Source organism: Magnolia sinica, chromosome 5 (assembly GCF_029962835.1).
Source record: "Magnolia sinica isolate HGM2019 chromosome 5, MsV1, whole genome shotgun sequence".
NCBI lineage: Eukaryota > Viridiplantae > Streptophyta > Magnoliopsida > Magnoliales > Magnoliaceae > Magnolia > Magnolia sinica.
In genome coordinates, this window is record NC_080577.1 from 8,338,846 (window position 1) to 8,358,760 (window position 19,915).

Here is a 19,915-nt window from a genome sequence, read left to right on the forward strand (position 1 = left end):
TTAGTTAGATCTAATAGAAGTAAATATAAAATGTTACACAAAACCACATTCTTCACTTAGTTGATATTGGATGATCCAAAAATAAAATAAAAAATCCCCAACTTGATTATTTTAAATAAAAACCCTTACTCGTGATTCATGAGTCGAGTGACTCATGTGATTTTGGGGCCCACCACCAGATCATACACATGCCACATTGGCACATTAACACCAAGCCTAAGTAAAGTCCCCCATAAACAAAGATGTAGCTAATTAAAGGACGATTTATGTCGATTGAGATATTGAATACTGACATGGCTTCGACCCCAATATGGTTGTGTACTAAGGTAATGGAAACCGCATAAGAAAAAGCATTGGTGTGAAGGGCCATTCGAGGGAGATCGGACAACAGATTACACATCGGATTCCGTCAATCACATGAAGACAGAAAACGAATTCCACTACCATATTTAAAATGTAATTGTCCAAAACAACTTCAACGTTTCTGATCTCCCACTAACATCTTCCTGTCTATATATCCTAGCTTGTTAAAACATTCCAAACTCCCTCTTCCACCTTTTAAGGAAGAGAGAGAGAGAGAGAGAGAGAGAGAGAGAGTCGCAGCAATGTTATTAGTGATCATTTTCTTACGCTGCATGGCAATGTCGGAAGCACGTGGGAGTCGTGAGCTTTCAACCATGCAGTCAGCGGCGGATAGCTTTGATAATGGCGTCGTGTTTGATCGTAGAAGACGTGTTAGGGCCATGATGATGTATAAGGACAGTAAGAAGGCCGTTCCCGGTGGACCCGATCCTCAACATCACGAAAACACACCTGCATTGCACTGAATTTACGTGTATCAACCTTTTTTTTTTTTTTTAACGTATCCTTTTTTGTTCTTTTTTTCTTTTTTTTTGTTATGTTAGCTTGGTAGTACACGCCCACCGTCAGTTCACACTTCATTGTTAGCCTCCCCCACTAGGAATCGAAACCAAGATCCCTGTGTTGAACGAGGCATCTTTAACGTATCCTAGCTAGTTTTACGTTTTCATGGATATAACTCAGTATGTAAGTTAGAATTAAAAATATGAGACGTTGCGTGTGGTACACGTGCCAACTTGTCAATTGTGTGAGAAACATGAGCTGTACTTAAGATGGGCTCCACCTGAAGATAACCTGGGAAAAATCAGGTGGGACGCTCATCAGGCAAGGCCTCCATGTATACTAAAATGAACGGTTGGCCCTAGTTTACTCTTGTAACTTTCCGTACAGATCATCAGGATAACTGTTTGACTTTGAGAAATGATCCAGTGCTCCAATAGCAAAGCAAGTTATGGTGCTCCTTATAGGATCCGTATATTTTGGACGGTCCAATCAATCAGCGTGGACTACCTATTAGGTCAAGAAGGCATTTTCTAGGCTACCATTAAAATATTATAATTACAAGTTGATCTTACCCATCTGAAAGTTGGCCTTTCTTTATGGCCATCCATTTTCCGAGCTCTGGATAAGGATCGTAGTGAGTAAACTCAGTTGGGCCCACCGTGAATTTATGTAATTTATCCACGCCGTCCATCCGTTTTTTAAGCTCATTTAAGTGGTTGAACCCAAAATTTAATCATATCCAGAGCTCAAGTGGATCATACCACAGGAAACAGTAGGAATAGTGATTTCCACCGTTGAAACCTCTCTGGCCCCGCAGTGATGTTTACTTGTCATCCAACCTGTTCATAAGATCATACAGATATGAATGAAGGGAAAACACAAAATATAAGCTTGATACAAAACTTATGTGGCCCCCAATAATTTTTCAACAGTAGATATTCAATTCACACCGTTTCCTGTGGTGTGGTCCATTTAAGCTTTGGATATGCTTCATTTTTGGGCTCAAGTACTAAAATTATATGGTAATATGGATGGTCGGAGGGGATAAAATAGAGGTGAACCTGACAGAGTTTACTCAGTACTCAATCCGTTTCCTAAGATGTTTAGGGTGATCTGATGTAGTTGATTATTTAAAAGCATGGGTAGCCTACCGTGGGCCCCAACAAATTCATTGGATAGAATCATGGTACGTGAGCTTTCATATACATTGAAGGGAGAGAACGGGCCGGTTAGCCCGCCAAACCCAACGACCTTTGGCCCATGGACCGATCATGGGCTTTCCTTCATTTTAACTCAGCCCAGCCTACCTTCGGTCGAATTATCAGTCAATGGTCACTGAAACATTCACCCTGACTCTGTCCAAATCATGGGGCGATTTTGGACATCGCCCACCGTTGAATCTGGACGGTTGGCCATAACATTTTTTACAATCCATTGATATCCACCAATTGGATGGTTAGGATCCTTCAACAATGTGACTTTCAGTGTCTCCGTCTACAACATAAGTAGTTAAAACGTACACAGACAGCTAACTTACAGCAACATCATCTACCATGATAATTTTCAGGGGAATGATACGTAGTTGCGCATCAAAACCCAACCACGTTCTCTCCTACTGTCCACATGGCATGTTCCTCAATTCCGGACCACCGAAATAGTGGGACCCATCATAGATAAGTTTAAAATAGGGTTAGCGTTGTCTAATCAATCCGGTTATAGGGATAGGAGCAATCTATCATGAATTTTGCATTCTCATTGCCTGTCAAAAGCCCAGATAAAGGAAGATTGAATCAAGTTGGCAACCAGAGTTCATGGAATGGTAGAGCAGGATTAACGTAGCCGACTGCACTTAGTTTGGATAATGGCCAATCTATAATTCCCTACTATTTGGACGGTTCTGATTTAAGGTACATGCCACTTCGCCACGGGAGAGGCCCCAGTTACCATCATTCCCCTGTTATGAGTCCAAAAAAAGAAGAAAACAGAAAATAAATGAAAAGAAAAACCATGTTAAAGGGAGCCCATCAATGGCACTACTTGACGTTTTTTTTCTTCTCCCTGAATTACAGATGAAACCCATGAATCCCCAACAGGATTGAAGTCCAACTAACTGTCTCAGTTCCTGAAAGATTTGAGTGGGTCCTGAGGATCGATCTCACTCAGTAGCGGGAGATCGGCAGGCAAGGTTTCAAGCCTCAGGCCATCCTTTTTAAGCGCTTCCACCACCTCCTCAAATACAATTCTGTTCCCACTTGCAGTAAGGTGCAAACCGTCGCTGCAATTCCATTAGAAACAACATTAACTAGGTACACATTTGGATGAAAAAGTGAATAGAACTGCAAATACTCAAAGGAAGCGATAAAAATTTTCAAAAAAATATATATATATCTTGAACCCAAAAGTTCCCCCAACAATTTTATTTGTGCAAAATACTAGGTCTCATTGATGCACGCATCTTTCTTTTCTACTTTTAGTGCTAGAAGCCCATTTTAGCTACTATTCCAACACTGAAAGTTAAAAGGAAACAGAGGATACTCTCTGGCAGCATGTGACGCTTGATCCGCAGGCACCAGAACTTGTACACATCGCATGCATTAACTCCACAAAAAAACAACTGAATTGTGGAACCTACTATCGCTGAGCATAATTTTTGGATTATTATACATCTAAACAGGGAACCACAATTTGGACAGTTTAATTTGAATTACTTGTATGCGATGTATGCAATTACAAATTTACAAGTATTTCTAAGTGCCCACATATGATAAAAACCTTCCTCTCACTTATTTCCTGTTGTGACATTTTACCCATATTGCCGCTAGTAAAAAGGGCAGTGATTAACTGGATTTTTCAGCTGCTAAAGAAATGGCAGCAAGTGACGGGTTTCTTTCAGCCACTCGGAAGAATGTCAGCTATCACCCACTTCAAGGGTGTCTTTCACAAATACTTCTGCTAAGGGGCTAGACTGCATACTATGTGCTTTCCCACCATTCTGCAATTGATGGTGGATGATACACTAACTGACATTCACAAGCATCAATCTACACAGACCAAATTGTGGGTCCCAATCAAGAGCAAACATGTGGCACAAACACATTCCAGACCACCTTTTTTCCCAGAGGTTATAACAGCCCACAGTCGTCACCATTTAAGAAATGGCACAAATAGCAGTTGATCCAGTTAAGAGTAATACCTGAGGCAAGCTTTCTCCCAGCCAGGAAATTGTTGCATCTTGGACCAAATATCCACCACTGGTAAACTGGATTCATTAGCAACAGAGATGCAGGCCTTTGCATAAGCGCCAGCAGCCTCATTCGTCCTTTCGGGAAGACCGTCAGGGCTCTCTCCATAAGGATGCCTGCATTGAAATGAAATTGTAAGAGGTTTGAAAACTTCACTGAGAACATAAAATTGAAGAGGCTGAATAGCCCATTTAAGTCTGGCATGTCAGTTTCAATCCCCAAACAAACATAAGGGAATGATCCAAGGTGACACCTTTTGGTGGAAATTTCAAATGGGTGCATCTTCTCACAGTTCCAACATGGTTGAAGACTGCAGCAGATTGGGCACCTGCTAAGACGTTCTCCCATCTTCACTGGCTGAGATTGAATGTTGATGAATAGTGCATTTCTACAGCCGATCATGTCACCAACTACATAATAGGATCCTTTTGTCATCTTAGGAATGAATTCACTGTACATTCTTAGTGCTGCCGGGGGTCCTCCAGCATTAATCGCTGGATGGACACCACATGCAGCCATGGTTGGATGATTGGACCCGTTCATCAGCTAGGCACAATAGTGAATGGGTTAGGGTCCAAAATCACACTAACCAGATAAGCCTATGAATGGAGTGGCGGGGTGGACCCCTACCTTTTCCCATTCAATGACGAGCTTTTCAGTGTTTATTTTCATCAGTTGATTATATGCCACCAGTTGGTGGTCCAGAATATCTGGTGAGGATGCTCTTTCGACCTTAGACTGCTAGCGGCAGAACCCAATATAGATTGGTTGTTCCAGTTCATCCAACCATGACAACAGGCAGCCCACATACATAGATTTAAGCAGGGAAATGTCATAGCAATGCATGGAGAACGAGACCTTCATAATAAAACTATGAGAAACCAATGGGGGTTTATATGGTTTCTCTTTCGGGAATCCACTCATAATGGCTTGTGGTGCAAAATCATGCTAATTGGACAATCCTAACCATCCAATAATACTGGGTGTGAAGGATTGTCAGTCAGATTTTCATTACATGGGCCATCCAAAGTGAGGCAGAACAATTCTAATAAAAATTTAAATTTAAAAAAAAAAGGGAGCCCCAACAATGGTGGATGTCCAATTTACCAACCCATCTCCCTTTTAAAAGGAGGGGTATTTTGATGACTTACACATCATGCTAAACACCATGAAAACAATCAAAACCCATCCAAACCTTTGAAGCACTTCCTGAGAATTTTTTTAAACAATCAAACATATTAGAAAACACTATGAAAAAGATATGAGAGATAAAAGAAAGATGAATTACTGGAGTCGCCCTTCTTCATCAATGGGAGGTGGAGTGATGAGTAGTATGAAAGTAGTAGCCCACTGCTTCTGAATCAAATAAACATATGCAACAACACAATTAAATTCCCTTTATAGTTCTTCCATCAAAACATCCAAATAAAATGGCACCATACTTGTCACAACCCTACTAAGTTTTGACCTAGCAAAAAACAGTACTGGATTAGTTAGGATTTAATCCAGTTTTAATCTTTTAAGCAGTGTTCAAACTTTCAGTCCAAACAAATACATAAGAAAAAAAATTTATAAAAAAAAAAAAAACAAAAAACAAAAAACAAAACAAAAGAACAGGTACAAATAAACGATGAAAAGTTCGGGTTTAATATAGTTTTGACCTGAAGAGACGGTAAAACTAAGGGTTCACACTATTGCATAGGTATTGTATGTGTGCGCCCTATGTTCACAAGAAAAAGGGAGTGGATTAGGTGCGCCGTGGCCTCATGCAACACGGTGTGGCCCTGACCATGGGGCTCACCTTTATGTATGTGTTGTATATCCACTCCGAACATCCATTTTTTTCAGCTCTTTTAGAGCATGATTCCAAAACTGAAGTAGATACAAATCTCAGGTGGACCACACCACAGGAGGAAACCTTGGTGATTGCCCATTGAAAAGTTTTGTGGGCCACAAAAGCTTTGGATCAATCTGAAATTTGTTTTTTCTTCCCTTCATCCAGGTCTATGTGACATTATCAACAAGTTGGGTGGCAAATAAACATTTCGGTGGGCATTAGGCGGTTTTTAATGGTAAGCATTCAATATCCACTATTTCCTATTGTGTGATCTGCCTGAGATTTGGATCTGCTTCGTTTTTGGGCTCATGCCCTGAAATGATCTAGAAAAACGGATGGACGGCATGGATATACAATACATACATCAAGGTGGGTCCCATGGTCAGGGCCACACCATGTTGCATGAGGCCCGGGCCCACCTATTCACTCCGTCTATTTTAGGAACTCTTCTCAGGACAGGAAGAAGCGTAACAGGTGCAGAGGGAGGTCGAACCTTGATTTTTTATAAGGCCCACCATGATGTGTTTGTAAGATCCACTTCGATCATCAAATGTTTAATCTCATTCTAAGTCCAAAGCCAAAAAATCACAATGACATGTGATTCAGGTGGGACACACCAATGGAACCGTTGAGAGAGAGACATCCACCCTTGATTTTTGCAAGGCCCACAGTTATGAGCATGTGAAATCCACTCCAATCATTAGATGCCAAACCCAAAGCAAGGCGTGGGACCCAATAAATCAGGCCCATACGTGATTCAAGTGGGCCCCATCAAGGAAATCGGTTTGGAGGGAGAGCTTTTTCTATACACTGTTTCCAATTGTGCAGTCCACTTGGACAATGGATGGGGCATATTTTCAGTCTCTGAGTCTAACATGGGGTGATGCACATGATGGTCGGCATAAATTTTGGCGTTAACACCATGGTGGGGCCCACCTGAGCAGCCGATCCTTTACCAAGACCATTTTAGAAAACAACCATCTCTCCAAACATTAATTAGCATTAATTAATCCAAGCTAGTTGGACATCCAACTAGTTGTGTGCGTGTGTGTGTCTATATATATATATATATATATAAACACTTTTTCTGAGAAAACAAAAATTTTATTGAAGAATAAACAAAATAGAAACAGCAACAGAAAAACAACAAAACATGTAATTAACTTTTGTAAAACATCCAAACCTTTGATCTAAATTAGATGAATCTTAAAAAGAGAATGTATTGATTTAAATTTCCACATGGCTGATCGGTGAAGATTCAATCAATGGTCAAAATGAAGATAAGTCCACGGTCTGAATTCAAGCTCACTAATCAAAGGTAAGGAATATCTTATCAATCTGAAGTGAGCATGTCCTGAAATGGTTTAATTGATTTAATTGAATGTTAAAGTGTGGAGTTTCAGGTGTGACTCAATATCAACCATCATACATTTCTAAACCATATTAAATAACTCCCCTTTGCAACTGCTACTCCTTCTCTTTCCCTATTCTCGCTAATCACTTGTGTCTGGATCCATGTGTGTTCCACATCCTGTGTCTAATGGTAACATTCCAGAGATAGGATCCTTGCACTAGAACACTATAAATTTTTACACACACACTCACCCCTCCCCCACACACTCTCGTGAACTCGCACCACAACGGGTGCTCGAAACCGTGACTTTGTGTTGAGACTCCAGAGAGTCTACCACTGAGGCACGGCAACAGGTGCTACTCCCAAGTTGTATATGAACACAGGAAATCTATTCAATTGATCAAGACTTCTTAAGGTCCGGCCCACATGTCATGTGTCATCTTGTGAAATTAAACTGATTGGATGATCCCATACATCGTAAAGATGTCCATCTTATTCTTAATCATCCATCTTAATGTGATGAATGGCCCACTGAGGACCATATGATAAAAGTGATTCCTCAGACCATAAGCAGTCCAAAATGGACAAAAGGCTCGAATTGTTGAACAGGCCTATTTTTCGATAACATATCTTGATGGTATAACCTATTATCAATGATCAATTGGTTAGAACTGCCCAAATGTGTTGAGGTGGTGGATGTTGGTTATGTGTGAAATGCATTCCTATGCACAGAGAACATTGGACATTTCCTAAATAGGAATTGTCCATTCTTGTTAATGTTGTGAAGCCTCATTTCTTAGGCTTTAAACAATTCTCCCTCTCTCCCTCCCTACATTGGTGTGTTGTTTATGAAAGGTGAACAAAAGCAGAGAGGGTTATCTTCTGTGGATTTTTTGGTGAGAGATTCTTCGTATTGTGGAAGAATAGAAGAGAGAGGTAAGCCTTATACTCTTCATTGCTCTTGTTTAAGTAAAGAAGAAAGCTCCAATTGTTGTCTCGTTGACGTAGGCATAATGCCAAACCATGCAAATATTTGTGCCTCTGGTTTCTCTTTGGCTTTTGGGTTTTGGCTTGGGCCTTTTCTTTTGTGGTTTTACTCCACTTATATCAACTGTGTGCAAGTATTTTTCAACAACAATTGGTATTAAAGCCACGGGTTGAGCCGTTAAGCATAAGATCAGTGTTGGCATCCATGTTACAATTGATCCAGACAATTAGATTGAGTTCTACAAATTGAAGGTATGGAAATACATGTAACTGTGTTTTTTGTCTGTGTGTGTGTGTGTATGTGTGTGTGTGTGTTTTATACTCCTGTAGAGCATTACATGTCTATTTCAAGTTAATATAAGTGTGTGTGTGAAAGAAGAGAGAGAGTTAGTCGTCTCTTTCAAGTTAGAGACTAAAACATACAACACAAGTCCTCGTCCTCTCTCTCTCTCTCTCTCTCTCTCTCTCTCTCTCTCTCTCTCTCTCCTATTTTCTTTTAGGTATTTCTTCTTTAATCCACTCCCACTTGGTATTAGAGCGGTTTTTGGACCTGATAGTAGCATAGGATAGTGGGGCCTACAGCTGACGTCATTCGTGCGTCAGATGACGTCAATAGGGTACAACCAGGTAGTCCTTTTGAAGTAGAAAAATATGGGATCTGAAAGATAATATTTTTAGAAGAAAAATGATGGTGTTTTTTTTTTTGGAATTATTGGATAAGTTTTTTGGGGTGTTTTAGCGAAAATAGAGAAAATCGAAAAACATCCAGATTTCGATTTTTTCGCTGTGCTGTTTTTCTTAGCGATTTTTAGGCAAATTTTCCACATTTACCACATACAGTTGATTATTCGCAATCACCAAAAACAAGAATCGTGTAGTTTCATCGAGATTTAGATGTGTTATGACGTTTTTTTTTAGAAATGGGAGTCATTAGCCCTTTTTTTTTTTGCTGAAATTTTTTTATTCCTTCATGTTCTGATGTTATGGGGTTGTAAAATGCGATGTAGAATCATGTTGATGGTGATTGTGAAGTTAACATTCTCGTTATGTGCTTTAGAGGTGTTGCGACACAAACCATTCGACGTAATGCTTGAATCAACTTGACATGAAGGATTGTTATAAGTAATGGAGCTTTCCTTTTCCATTCATCATCTCTTCCTTTATTAGGCCATTGTTGTTAGTTGTTTACATAGTATTACACGTGTTGCACATGTCTTCACAAGCTATTGTGTGTCTATTCTCTCAAGTGTTGTGAGTGTATTTCAATCATTTATTGTGCAACGTTGCACGTGTTTGTGAGAAGATTTTGCATGTGGATGATGAGTCTATAACTCGATGGTTGCCAGGTTTAGTTATGGCCTCCTATTTGAAAAGAAGATTTAGCGAACGAAGAAAATTCAAGCTACACTATAAACAACCAACAATCAAAGTTCATCCTGCTATGTTATGTTTGAGGGGGAGCAACCATCCATGTTGATCATCATCATCTTCTTTGTATGTATTTCAACCTGGGCACGATCGATATCCATGCTCCAACTTGAGGGGGAGTGTGGAAATACATGTAACTGTGTTTGTGTGTGTGTGTGTTTTGTACTCTAGTGGAGCATTGTATATCTCTTTCAAGTTAATATGTATGTGTGTCTGTGAGTTAGCCAATAGACTAACACACACAACACAAGTTCGATAGATCCAATTACGCATCATGGAAGTTGAAGTTGAACGTGGTGCTAGTGAAAGAAAGTTAAGCAATTGTGAATGAAGGGAAACAAAGAAGCCCGTGGACACGAAAGATGAAGTTTTTTAGAGGAAAAAAAAAAATCAATCAACCATGGCGAATCTTCTTTTTGCACTAGATGATTTGGGGTTTTTTTTTCAACATGTCCAATTAAACCACTACCAAAAGTTTGTAGGACAAGTTGCAGAACTTGTACAAAGGAAAATCAATATCAAAGAAATCTTTCTCTAATGGCAGCTCTATAAAATAAGAAAGAGCACCAAACGAGAAAGTGTTGGAACTGCCGAATGGACCACGTGCACATAAACTATGACTCCTGAAAGCCAATAGAAAAAATTACAAAGCTGATTATAGCATAATCAAGCATTATATTCAAAGGGTTTCAAGGGAAACGTAGTTAATAAAGACAATTTTTCCGAGAACGAGGAAGAATTGTCGTATGTGGTTTCATAAAAAAATAATGATAATAATATATTTTAGATTCGGGCGATCCGTTCTATATGACACCATATAAGATTATTTCTACACATCGATTATGTGATGGTGACAGTGGCACAGCTTACAAGGGAGATAATAACACGTAAAATTGTGGGTATTAGAGATATCAAGATTAGAATGTCTAATTGTATCACACGTATAATTTTGGATGTACCGCACATACCAAACCTGTGAAAGAGTCTCATGTTATTGGAAAGTTTGATAAAGACGGCTTCAAATTTTCTAAGGAAAAGAGTCAATTGGGAATTATAAAAGGGACGATGATAGTTGCTAAGGGAGAGTTGATGGGTGGTTTATATTGGTTTATTGGAATTACTGTGGTTGGCATGACAAACTCTGCTATAATTTAGATTGTAAAACGAGCAGTTAGCCATATGAGCACGCAATGACTAAGGGGTCGTTTGGCATTGCGGATTTTATTTTTTTATTTTTCTTTTGGGTGGGGGGGAGGATTTGAGGGTATTTCAAATCCATCGGTCGTTTGGCAAGGTGGATTCAAGGGTATTCCAAATCCCAGGGATTTCAAATCCTCACTTTTAGTAAGTTTTGCAATCCCTCCCTTTTTGCTTGGATTACCAATCCTCTCCCTTTTTTTCTCATTTTTAAAGGCAAGAGAGTCACATGTGTAACATATAGCCGACTAAGCTACTAATCTATGTACACACGACTCATTGATGATATTCCAAAACAATCCAAATATTAACTACATCACTAAAATTACATCAATAGAATGATCTGAGCAATCCAAACATTAGCCACGTAAATCAACGATTACAAAACATTGTTTAGTCGCTCGGTTGTGATCAAGGTATCCCGTATCGATATTGGTTAGCGTAACGGTGCCCTCCAAAACCGATACGGATACGAGGGCGTAACGGCGATACGGGGGTGTAACGGCCCATAACGGCGCAATTTTATTTTTTTTTTTGCCAAAAAAAATGAAAAAATATGGATTAAATCCGGAATATTCTAAACATTCCAAATATGCATTCATTTATAAATTGGAACATGTTTATGGTGGTGTAACGGTCCACTCTTTGGTGAGAAGCTATATTAGACTGTCAGATTTTTGAACCAGGTAACCTGAATTTGACTACAAAATTCATATATTTAATTTTCTAAATATTTAATTTATATACTTAACAATTTAATATCTTTCTCCCAATAGTTCTTTAAAAAAAATGAAATTAAATTCAGGTAGATAGCGTTGCCAATTTCGGGCAGACTTGGAGGACCAATCTATGCCCCAAATTAGCCTCAAATTCATGCAATTTATTGTCATTATCTCACTTATGTATTGGTGGACATTTATTGGATCGGGAATCATGAAAAAAATCAAAAGGCCCTATTTTAAAAAATAAAAGTCCACAAAATAACAATTAAAACTATTCAAATAATTTGATTTTGGCATTGTGAGTTAGCAATTGCAATTCATAATTTAATTGGTAAATTTTAAGTTAATATATGTCTCGTGTACAATTTTTTAGGGGCCCGAATTAGGCAGGACTCAGATTGTGAAGTGTAACACACGTGTCAAAGTTTTCTAGGCCCCACCCGTGATGAATGTGTTATATCTAAACCATCCATTCATTTGACGAGATCGTCTTAAGGCTTGACACAAAAAATAATACAGATCTAATTATCAAGTGGACCACACTGTAAAAAGCAATGGGGGATTGAACGTCTACCATTGAAACCTTTTTTGGGATCACAGAACTTTTGGATCAATATGAAATTTGTTTTTCCTCTTCATTCAGGTCTTTTTGACCTTATGAACAGATTGGATGGAAAATAAATGTTATGGTAGGCCTACGAATTGTTTAACGGTGAAAATCATCATCTCCGCTGCTATTTTTGGTGTGGTACAGACGATCTTTGGACACGATTCATTTTTTGGGTAATGCTCTAAAATGACATTTAAAAATAGATGAACGGTGTAGATATAATAAATACATCACTGTCGAGCCCATATAACTTTGATCTCCTTTGAACCGTTCGTACAACTCGGAGCTCGAGGAGTGTCAGCGCTCGTCTTAGCGTGACACGTACACAGCAGCTAAGCTGGTGTGTGGTACACCTGCAACAAAAAAAAAAAAAAAAAAAAAAAAAGAGGAGAGAGGGAAACCGAAAAGAAAAAAGAGGGAAAAAAGATAGAAGAAAAAAGAGGGAACGAGGGAAAGAACAGAGAGAGAGAGAGAGAGAGAGAGAGAGAAGAAGAAGAAGAAAACTGCAGCCGCAGCCGCAATAGGGCCGCAGCTGTCCGAGAAGAAGAAGAAGAAGAAGAAGAAAGAGAAGAAGAAAGGTAAGTTCTTTTCTTTTCTTTTTTTCAAGGCCCGTAACAGCTGTTACGGGTCCGTAACAGCCGTTACGGTTACAAAATCAGTCCATCACCCGTTACGCCCCCGTATCACGTAACTGGCCCCACCGTTACCGTTACGTATCGGCCGTTACGGCCGATACGTAACCGATTTGGGATACCTTGGTTGTGATCCTATGCTTGGGGACCATCCGAGGCTTGGAATTTCATCATTTTTTGTCAAAGTATATATTTCAATGGGCTTATTACAATCATTCTGTCAAACATCGATATGTACACTAATTAGGGATATTAAAGTTGATTTGGTAATTAAATTCAAATTCTTGTAAATATACTACATAATTTAAGTGCATAGCTATTTTTCAATTATAGGGGATTCTGAATCTAGGTGCCAAACACAATTGGAGATTTCCAAATCCAAGGTATTCCAAATCCAAGGGATTTCCAATCCAGGGTATTCTGAATCTACAGTGCCAAATGAGACCTAAAGGTACTTGATCAAAATCTACTTTCTAATTAGAAATCTATTAATTTAGATGTTTTTTTAGGATTTCTTAAATCCCGTAGAGCTCATTTACCTCGTCCACTTGTAGAAAGATATTTTTTATCTAATTCATTCTAACACTTGGGAGACGCCAATCGAATTCTTAAAAGGTTCAAAGGATTTTTTATTGATGATTTTTCCAAAAATATATTGGTTTACATGCTCAAAAAAGAAGTGTTTCATCAAGTTTAAACATTAGTTGAAAACTGAAAGGAAATGAAGATTAAGCATCTAAGAACCAATAATGGAGGAGATTACACCATGAAAAGAATTCAAGGCTTTTGCAATGAGAATGACATTGAGATGCATTGCACAATCCCTAGTACTCCATAACAAAACAGAGTTATGTATGAACTATACACTTATGGATCCTGCCAGGAGCATGCTGAGTTAGGCTACACTTGGTGAATTATTCTCCAACAACTGCACTAGATTGCAAGATCCCTAAAGAGGTATGATCTAAAAAAAATTGTTGTTTATTTTTTCCTTTATATTTTTTGTTATTGTGTAAGATGTTTTTCCCACACAATGACCTTTTTTCTTTCTCCTCAACCCCTAAAGAGTAGGTTGGACTACATAGACAAACTCAACAACCAAACCAAGCAGAGTCGTATAATTATATATTATATAAATGGGATTTTTAGCCAAAAAAAAAATCCCCATAAATTAGGATTTTACCAAATAATGCATCTACAAATGGAAAGCTTGGGGAAGTGCTTTGGAATAATGAAATTGCTATAATACCCATTGTGCACTTTTTTCTTTAGAAAGTGGTGAAGTAGAGAATTGTGAGGCCCATGTGGTATTTTTATAATATTCAACCATTCAATAGATGTAATCAATGTTTAGAAGGAAAAAAAAAAAAAATTGGTCAATCTAAATATAAGGTGAGCTAAACCATATAAAATAATATACACCACTTAAAAACACAAAAATGAATGTGTAGCCCATTAGGTGATTCAATAAGGAAAGAAAAAAAATAATGGTCCATGTGATTATTATGGTTGGGTGCATATGTTTGATAGTCTTCATGTCATACAGATCCCACGTGGGCCACTATACAAGGGTACTTTCGTAATTTTCCTTCTCAAAAAGCACTACATTTGGTAATTTGATAAGTAAAGAAATCCTTTGGTAAATTTAAGATTGATGAGGAATATTCCTATATAAATTAAGTATTAAGAAATTAATAAATTAATTAGAAAAACATCATACAAAAACCATAAACAAAAATGCTTATATAAAGTGCTTGTATGGTAAGTTATGATGCAACCATTTTTCTCCTACCAACAAAGGTGGCCATACCAAAATGATGACAAGATATGACAATCTAGGAGATCCATGCATATAGGAGCCGGACACAGTGTCAATATCAATGGATAGCAGATGGTATGACTTAATGGGAGTGGATTAGTTGTTACCCAAGTAACAACTTAGTGGGCGTTATCCTTATTGTGTGGGGCCCACCTTGATGAATTTGTTTCATATCCATGCCGTCCATACATTTCTTCAGTTCATTTAAGGACGTTATCCCAAAACTTAAGCAAATCCAAATCTCTTTAGAACCACACCACTAGAAAAAGTGGTGAATAACTATTAAAAGCTTTTTGTAGGCCACAAAAGTTTTGGATCAAGATAATCTTTATATTTTCCCTTCATCCGGTTCTATTTGACCTTATTAAGGGGTTGGATGGAAAATAAACATTACGGATATGCTTGCAGTGGGCCTTGGAGAGTTTTTAATGGTGCGCGTTCAATCATCACTATTTCTCGTCATGTGGTCCACCTGAGATTTGGATATCTTTAATGTTTGGGAAGGTGTCCTAAAATAGCCTGGAAAAACGGATGGACAGAGTGGATATACAACATATCATCAAAGTGGGCCCTATGCTAAGGGTAACACCCACTGAGCTGTTACCCAGGTAACACCTAATCCAAGCCCTGAGTTAACGTACTGGTGTGGCCCACCAAGATTGGATCAACCTATTTTCTCACCAGTGTGGCCACATTTTGTACGGATACAATATTGTCCATATGTCATAAGTCTTGGTATATCCGCTGTATCTGATCATTTCTCAACACCAAATTCATTTCACCATATCCAATTATCAAATCAAATATCAAGAAAAATCCAACGGAAACCAACAAATCATATTATTACGAATAATAAAGTAGTAGAATTAGAAAGCAGAAAAAGACGCGACCCCATAGCATTTTCTTGTTTTCTATTTCCGCGGAAAAGCATCTCCATTTCGCACGTGTGCTAACGTACACGCAGGAAAAGGGGTTGGCGCACTACGCACCCATGTAGTTGTTAAATGGCCCTTTCGTAGGGACGATACGCATAGTGACGCCGATACGCATAGTGACGCCTATCTCATGCAAAAAGGGAATTTACATCATACACGTGCCCCACATCTTTGAACAGCATCCATGGCTTACGGTGATAAGTGGGGCCTATCAATCAGTAATCCAGACCATTGGTCTGTTGTGCACCAGCTGGATAAACAAACCCTCACAAAATATCGTAAAAGGATGTCATCATTCGACGGCGAAGAAAAGAAATGCAGCAACGGTCTGTGTAAAGGCCTTGATAGGGATCGCTGTGATCCCCTAATCAGCGAGAATTTTTGGGAATCCTCTATCCACGATAGAACTGAGCATATCAATGGTCTTGATTACTGAACCATTGGTCTTACTTGTCGAGATTGAAAACACGTGTATAGGGTGTAAATGTGCGGGCCAAATATCATATAATTCTTCTGCTCCGAGAGAGAGAGTCACGTGCCAACGTGTAAAGAACGGAAAAAGCATGCGCACAACGCACCTGTGTATTTGATGGAAAAAACACTGTTTGATCGAGAAATAAACCAGAAATGTTCGGCCCACCTTATTGTGGTGATCCAATCAGTTGATATGGTGGGACCTATGGATGGGAGATATCCCAAAAGTACCCAGCATCAGATGACCAGTTGGGCGTCCCTGTTAAATACGTACCATTGGCTGAAATTATATATTTTGAAGCGGGACGGATAGGATCACCCGATAGGGGGCTAAGGAGGAATCGCGCATCCCATGGTGGGGTCCACCAGTGAACGGCTTCGATTGTTTAAAGGTGAGCCCCACGGTACGGTTACTGGATTGAACAGGAGCATCAACGGTTTCCCTTGTTTTACGATTCGTCATTAGATGACGTTTTCAAGGGGGGTAACTCTACAATACACATGGGTGCGCGTAACGCACATGCATAGAGAGAGAGAGAGAGAGAGGGAGAGAGAGACCTTGATAAAGGAGATGATGGCGTGGAGATTCTGCTTGTATTCATGGAGGGGCACGTGCTGGAAGGCGCTACTCCTATCGGGAAGGGAAGCGTCGTTCGCGCCAAAGAACACGGTCACCGCCAGAGGCGCTGCTTCTTCCGCGGGACTACCAAATTGGAAAACCCTCTCCACCACTTCCAGCGCCCATCGAGTGTTATACCCGCTGTAACCCCGCAGAACCACGTCCGCCTACATACTCCCACCATCACCAAAACCCTCGCCAAAGTTTCAGGGGAAAAAAAAAGAAGAAGAAGAAGACATGCAGAACCAGCAAAACCAGAAACCAATCTCCCAAAATAATAATAATAATAATAATACAATGAATATACCGTGCGAGAGAAATGGTTAGCGAGAGAGGCGCCCCAACCCCCATCAGCAAATGACCCTTCTGTGATGGAGTCTCCAAACAGAACGATCTTCGGACGCATCTTCCAACAGTCTTCAATCTCTCTCTCCTCTCTCTCTCTCTCTCTCTCTCTCTCTCTGGCATGCAATTTGAAGACTGCACGACTGCGAAAATAAAAAAAAGCAGGTCCTGCTGTTCTTCTACGAAGTCCCGCTGCTTCGAAATAAATGCCTACCAAATAATTGCAGTAAAAGCTGCTGATAAAAGCATCAGTCTGGAGAGAGAAAGAGAGAGAGAGAGAGGGTTTGCACACCTTGGGGGAGCTAGTACAAGCTGCTTATAAAAGCATCAGTATGGAGAGAGAGAGAGAGTGAGAGAGATGGCTTGTACACCTTGGGGGAGCTATTTAATACTCTTGCTGCGGATGCTGGTTGATAGGCGGCATTTGAATATTGTATACGTGTTGGGATATATTAACTTAATGTAAACCGTCTAAATTGTGGAACACAGATTAACAAACTGACTATCCTAAAAGTAGATTCGTTGAATAAGTATAATTTCTGATTAGTGGACGCTTGTTTGCTGAAATGAGACCGTTGGATATTCTCCATTTGGACCGTGCAATAAATGTCCACAAATCTGACCGTTAGATTATCAAAACAAGTGTATGATACATCTAAACGGATTTTTCGTGTTTAATTGAATGAGTTACATGTTACCTGTACAATTTCGCAGTGCCCGAGTATCATCTATCAGGCTCACCCAGAGTATTAGACTGTTCCTTACGACTTTCAGGGGAGTTCTCCAGCGCACAGGGATTCGTTCTTTTTTCTCCTCCGCTAATGAGTGCTTTTCATAAACTCCCCGTTCTGTCAAACCGCAATTACCAATATACCCTTTTCTTTGTTGAGAATTTACGAAAGTACTATGCCTTTCTCCCATTCATGTGAAGTCTTTATCACTCACTTTGAACGTCAGGCAAGGCAGCAAGCCTACGCCGCTCTCAAGCTGGGGAACGCTCTACCATGCGCCTGGTGCGTGACCGAACATCCCTATCTTTTGCCGTTTTGTTTGACCACCACTGTACGGTTATCATGATAGTTGTCCAAGTTAGCGAGGATAATTTTGTCATTTTTAGAGGGCATTTTCGTCTCACGGATAAAGAATGAGAGCAGGTCGCGTGTCCGAATCGACGTTGGAGGTCACGATTCACGAACTTCGGAGCTGGCTGATGAGGTTTGCTCCTTGTACATCCTGACGTATGACTCATGACTATGCCCTTTCGACCCCAGGTCGTCTTTTAATGATCAAAACCGTTTATATGATGGGCCTCACCTTCGATGGGGTATATTTAGAAAATAAATACTTTAAATATGGTAATTTAAAACCTTTGATCATTTGAACATCGATGGTCTTCTTAACCTTTGAATAATTAAAAGGTTAAATATTTCAATCTAATAATTTTCTCATTGCACGGTTGGGTCCATCAAATAAACAGTTTGGATTATTGACACGGACCCAGATTTAACGGCTACAATCCTGACTTCTCATGTTGCCGTACGCTACGCCTGGATATATTATAGCAAGCCTCGTGGTTGGTTCAGAGCTTAATTACGACCCTTGCGTACGATAATTAAATGTCCCCTGCTTCTGCTATTATGATTTTCAGGCTATTTTTGGAAAAGCAATCTTTTTTTTGAGTGCGGATTCTCTGTTCGTTTCGTGGAAACGGTGAGCGGCTGAATCTAGCTTTATCATTCATCCCTGCCATGTCACCCGTTTTATTACATATATTAAAAATAAAACTATATTTCACGGAAAGTCTATACAGAAACGTTATACGGTTTCCATTTGGAAATCGGATTGCGTGACGTGTAAATTACGCTCTTATCGTACTGAGTAAACTCAGTTGGGCCCACCTTTTATGTATGTGGCCTATCCACACCGTCCATCCGTTTTTCCATCTAATTTAAGGGGTTGAGCCCCAAATTGAAGTATATCCAAATATCAAGGGGATCATAACACAGTAAACAGTGGGGATAATGATTTCCACCATTGAAACCTTGCTAGGCCCTTCAGTGATGTTTATTTGTCATCCAACCGGTTCATGAGTTCATACAGACATGGATGAAGGGAAAACACAAATATAAGATTCATCCAAAACTTTTGTAGCCCCTAAAAAAATTTCAATGGTAAACGATCAATTCAACTATTTCCTATGGTGTGGTCCATTTGAATATTGTATATGCTTCATTTTGGCCTCGAGCTCTAAAATTATCAAGTAAAATTGATGAACAGAGCGGATAAAATATATAAATCATATGAACCCCACAGAGGGTACTCAATACACTAAGTTACTCGCCACGCAATCCGCTTCCTTTCAATGGCTCAGCGCAACAGGTTGAGCAGCGAGACTTGCTACTAAAGTGACGTCACCTAGTTACGTGAGTCCAATCAGATCCAAAACACAAGTGGACCCTACCACATAAAACAGTGGAGAGAGTCATGCCCACCATTAAAAACTTCCAAGGGTTACAAATGTCTTCGACCAAGGCTATATTTGTGTTTTCCCTTCTTTAATGCCTGTGTTAACTTATGAACAAGCTGTATCTCAAATAAAAATCACAGTGGACCTTAGGAAGGCTTCAACGGTGGACGTCACTCTCCTCACTATTTTCTATGATGGGGTCCACTCCAGCTTTGGATCCACCTCATTATTTTGATCATGACCTAAAATGATCTCTCCAAATAGATGGACAGTGTGGATACAACACATACATCATGGTGGGCCCCACGTAACCTGGTGACGTCACTTTAGTAGTGAGTCTAGCTACTCAACCTCCTTTCGATAGCTAATTCGCATCCAATTTC

The 19,915-nt window shown here is 39.5% G+C and overlaps 1 protein-coding gene across 1 annotated transcript; it reads right to left on the minus strand.

Annotated features, from left to right (window-relative positions):
• Positions 1–2,853: 2,853 nt before the first annotated feature.
• Positions 2,854–17,387, minus strand: LOC131245338 (GDSL esterase/lipase At5g45920). Its single transcript, XM_058244727.1, has 5 exons — positions 17,028–17,387; positions 16,660–16,887; positions 5,395–5,462; positions 4,058–4,222; positions 2,854–3,139 (listed from the first exon to the last, which is right to left on the minus strand). Exons 1-5 carry the CDS (start codon positions 17,124–17,126, stop codon positions 2,980–2,982), a joined length of 720 nt encoding a protein of 239 aa, XP_058100710.1. The 5' UTR covers positions 17,127–17,387; the 3' UTR covers positions 2,854–2,979.
• Positions 17,388–19,915: the final 2,528 nt, after the last annotated feature.